Raw genomic sequence first — 4,379 nt, 5'->3', positions numbered from 1 at the left:
GCAGCAGCAGCGGGGCCTGAGGCGTCATGAGCAGCCGGCGCTGCAGGTGCAGCAGCAAGCACCGCAGCAGGTTTGCTGCTCCCAGCAGCAGTTTAATATTTTCGGTTTTTGCTGCATCTCTCGCAACCAAGACAACATCACGAACAGGAAAAGCAGAGAGGAGGCTTGCTGCTGCTTCTGCTGCTGCTGCTGCTGCTGCTGCTGCTGCTGCTGAGGGTGCTGCTGCTGCACCTGCAGCAGCTGCTGCAGCAGACCGCTGCACTGCAGCAGCTAACACAGGCAAGCCCTCACTGAGGCGATCCATGTGCTGCTGCAGCAGCGCAGCAGCAGCAGCACATGATTCCTGTAATCTGCTGCTGCTGCTGCTGCTGCTGCTGCTGCCTGTCTTCTTCTTGCTGTCCTGCAGCAAACGCTTCAGCTCCCTATCCACTGCAACACAAGCCTCGATTGCTGCTTCTCGCTGCTCTGCCCATGGGAGCCGAGCTGCTGCTGCTGCTGCTGCTGCTGTTGCTGCTGCTGCTGCTGTTGTTGTTGTTCCTGCTGCTGCTGCTGCTGGCGGTGGCGGTGGGGTGTCTGCAGCTGCTGCTGCGCCCGCTTCAGATGCAGCAGCATTTGTTGGGTTTGCTGCTGCTGCTGCTGCTGCAGCAGTAGCAGCAGCAGCTGCTGCTGCTGTTGTTGTTGTTGCTGCTGCTGCTGCTGCATCATCTGCTGCATCAGTAGGCGCTGCAGGCGAGTCGGCAGCGCTTGCTGCTGCTGCTGTCATTCTCGTTTGCTGCGCATGTTGTTGTTGCTGCTGCTGCTATTGCTGCTGTTGTGTCTGCTGCTTCTCTTGATGCCTGTGCTGTTGCTGCTGCTGCAGTTGCTGCTGCTGCTGCTGCTGCTGCTGCTGCTGCTGCTGCTGGGGTCATGAGGCGATTGCTCACCCTCTATAAAACGGCTGTCTTCAAGCTGACTCAGCAGCTGCAGCGTGTTTCTGCTGCTGCTGCTGCTGTTGTTGTTGTTGCTGCTGCTGCTGCTGCTGAGACTGCCTGGCTTGCTGCTTCGTGTTGCAGCACGAGGCTCAGCAGCTGTCTGCTGCTGCTGCTGCTGCAGCAGATGTGGTAGAGTGTTTGAATTCGCTGCAGTCTTTTTAGCTTCTTGCTGCTGCTGCTGTGAAAGCTTCAACATTCAGTCAGTTGCTGCTGCTGCTGCTGCTGCTGTTGCTGTTGCTGCTGCTGCAGCCCCAGTCGCAACTGCAGCAGCAGCAGCAGCAGCAGCAGCAGCAGCAGCTGGACGTAATCAAGTTCTAGCTCTGCTGCTCGCCATCTAAAGTAAAATTTCTGCAGCAAATGAAACAAAGAGCAGACAACGGCCTCCCTATGACCCCAGACACAGCAGCTGTAGCAGCAGCAGCAGCAACAGCAGCAGCAGCAGCAGCAGCAGCGGGACAGCAGCAGAAACAGGTGGAGCTAACAGCAGCAGCAGCAGCAGCGCCGTTTGCTTACGGCTCTGTCGATGAATTTTTATGAAATCTTTTCACTGGCTTAAGGGGCATAACGGCTGTTGCTGCAGCAGCAGGAGCAGCTGCAGCAGCAGCGGCGACTCCAGCAGCAGCAGCAGCAGCAGCAGCAGCAGCAGAGCTGCTTCTGCAGATGTTTTCTTCATGCCCTATCGGGAGCCTGGAGCCGGTGAGGGACCTAGATCTGGATCCTGGCAATTCTCTTCAGCAGCAGCAGCAGCAGCAGCAGCAGCAGCAGCAACAGCAGCAGCAGCAGCAGCAACAGCTGCTGCTGCATGAGCAGCAGCAGCAGCAGCACAGTGGCCGCCTGGTGTGTATAGAATGCGGGGCCCCAGTGGAGTGTATATACAGAGCGTTTCCCCCTGGCTCAGATAACATACGCCTTGTCTGCTGCAGCAGCTGCAGCAGACTAGCTGATCCCTATCTGCAGCACGACTCGTTGCTGCTGGCTCTTGATCTGCTGCTGCATAAACCTCAGGTGTATAGGCACCTCCTATACAACAGAAAACCCCACACACGGGGATCCGTTCCCGCCAGCATCATTAAATTCACTATTGCATGCGTTTTCTTTGATGCTTACCTAGAGTGGTTCCTGCTGCACTCGCCGCAGCACACACAGCAGCAGCAGCAGCAGCAGCAGCAGCAGCAGCAGCAGCAGCAGCAGCAGCAGAGGCAGCAGAAGAAAGGAGAATCCAACTGCTCAAACAGCAGCAGCAGCAGCAGCAGCAGCAGCATATATGCAGCAGGTGATACTGCTCAGCTCCAGTGCGATGGATCGTCAGCTGCTGCTGTTGCTGCAGAGCTGCAGCAGCAGCAGCAGCAGCAGCAGCAGCAGCAGCGCAGCAGCTGCAGCAGAAGAAGAAGCCTGTTCTGGAGGCCTTCTGTTATAGCGCTGGTTGCATGCGGCTTTGCTGCTGTCTTCTCCCCGCATAGAAAGTACTGCAGCATCAGCAGCAGCAGCAGCAGCAGCAACAGCTGCAGCAGCAGCAGCTGCAGCAGCAGCTGCAGCAGCAGCATTGGCAGCAGCAGATTCATGCATGACTGTCACCCTGCAGCAGATAACAGTCTGCTGCTGCTGCCGGAGCATCTTCACAACGTAGATGCAGCAGCAGCAGCAACAGCAGCAACAGCAGCAACAGCAACAGCAGCAGCAGCAGATGCAGCAGCAGATGAGCGCTATGTATTCAGCTGCACGCGTGATCAGGAGCCTTGCTGCAGCAAGAAGGACAGCAGCAGCAACAGCAGCACGCACTGTATCAGCAGCAGCAGCAGCAGCAGCAGCAGCATCTCCTATTGCAGCAACAGCAGCAGCAACAGCAGCAGCAGCAGCAGCAACTGTAAGGAGAACCAAAAGGATGTTTCTTCGCTTCCTGGGCGACCCATGAATCCGCAACAACAGCAGCAGCAACAGCAACAGCAGCAGCAACAGCAGCAGCAGCAGCAGCAGCAGCAGCAAACAGCTGAGTTGCATGCAGCGCAGCTATTGACATCATCATCAGGTGCAGCAATAGAGCAGCAGCTGCTGGTGCTGCTGTCTTCTGCTTCTGAGCTGCTGACCTTTCTAGGCACAGCAGTGCTGCTCACCTGGTTGTTTGTTGTATGGAGGAGACGAACACGTGCTGCTGCTGCTGCTGCTGCTGCTGCTGCTGCTGCTGCTGCTCCTAGTGCTGCTGCTGCTGCTGGTGCTGCTGCTCCTAGTTCTGCTGCTGCTGCTGCCGCTGCAAATTCAGCAGCAGCAACAGCAGCAGTAGAGCCTGCCCCACCGACAGCAATAGAACCAGCAGCAGCAGCAGCAACACCAGCAGCACCAGCACCAGCACCAGCACGACCAGCACCAGCAGCACCAGCAGCAGCACCAGCACCAGCAGCACCAGCACCATCACCAGCACCACCAACAGCACCACCAGCAGCAGCACCACCAGCACCACCAGCAGCACCAGCAGCAGCAGCAGCAGCAGCAGCAGCAGCAGGAGCAGCAGCAGGAGGAGAGGATGTATTTGAGTTGGGTGTGTTGCTGACGGCATTAGGTTTATCTTTATATAGTAAGATAGCGACGCTGCTTATTATGGCCTGGAAGGAGGCGCTGCTGCTGCGGCACTGTGTTGCTGTTCTGAGTTTCAGCAGCAACATAGTAGCAATCAATGTATTTCTTTATCCTGTTCATCCTTCTGTTGGTTTATTTATTGCTGCTGCTGCTGCTGCTGCTAGAGCTGCTGTTAGAGCTCTCTTCTGGGCTTTGCTGCAGCAAGCTATTCCTGCTGCTGCTGCTGCTGCTGCTGCTGCTCATGCTGCAGGAGAAACACAAATCGATAGAATTATACGACTCTTCATTTAATATGTATACACCTGCTGCTGCTGCTGCTGCTGCTGCTGCTGCTGCTGCTGTTGCTGCGGCGGCGGCGGCGGCGGCTGCTGCTGCAGCTGTTGGTGTTGCTGCTGTTGCTGCTGCTGCTGTTGGTGTTGCTGCTGCTGTTGGTGTAGCAGCAGCAGCAACAGCAGCAATAGCAGCAGCAGCAATTGCAGCAGCAGCAGCAGCAGCAGCAGCAATTGCAGCAGCAGCAGCAGATAGATACAACCGTACACCTATCTATATAACATATTTTTTTTCTTTTTTTTTTCTTTTTTCTTTTTTCTTTTTTTATATTTGTTTTGTTGTCGCCAGCTGCGTCTATTTATATTTGTTTATTTTTATTTATTAGTATAAATAAATATAAATAAATATAAATATAAATCAATATAAATATAAATAAATATAAATAAATATAAATAAATATAAATAAATATAAATAGATATAAATATATAAATGTAGCAATACACCCCAAGACAAACAAATATAAATAAACACACACTAACAAATATAAATAAACAAAAGCAAATATA

The 4,379-nt window shown here is 53.8% G+C and overlaps 2 protein-coding genes across 2 annotated transcripts; one reads left to right on the top strand and one right to left on the bottom strand.

The window, feature by feature from the left end:
* Nucleotides 1–414: 414 nt before the first annotated feature.
* Nucleotides 415–714, bottom strand: EMH_0071980 (uncharacterized protein; the record flags this gene model as incomplete). Its single annotated transcript, XM_013499160.1, has 1 exon — nt 415–714. One exon carries the CDS (start codon nt 712–714, stop codon nt 415–417), a length of 300 nt encoding a protein of 99 aa, XP_013354614.1.
* A 917-nt stretch (nt 715–1,631) lies between these two features.
* On the top strand, nt 1,632–3,833 carry EMH_0071970 (uncharacterized protein; the record flags this gene model as incomplete). Its single annotated transcript, XM_013499159.1, has 1 exon — nt 1,632–3,833. One exon carries the CDS (start codon nt 1,632–1,634, stop codon nt 3,831–3,833), a length of 2,202 nt encoding a protein of 733 aa, XP_013354613.1.
* Between the last annotated feature and the right edge of the window lie 546 nt (nt 3,834–4,379).

The sequence above is a fragment of the Eimeria mitis genome, genomic scaffold (genome assembly GCF_000499745.2).
Source record: "Eimeria mitis Houghton genomic scaffold, Emh_scaff4050, whole genome shotgun sequence".
In the NCBI taxonomy this organism is placed as follows: domain Eukaryota; phylum Apicomplexa; class Conoidasida; order Eucoccidiorida; family Eimeriidae; genus Eimeria; species Eimeria mitis.
This window is presented reverse-complemented; position numbering and strand designations above follow the sequence as displayed.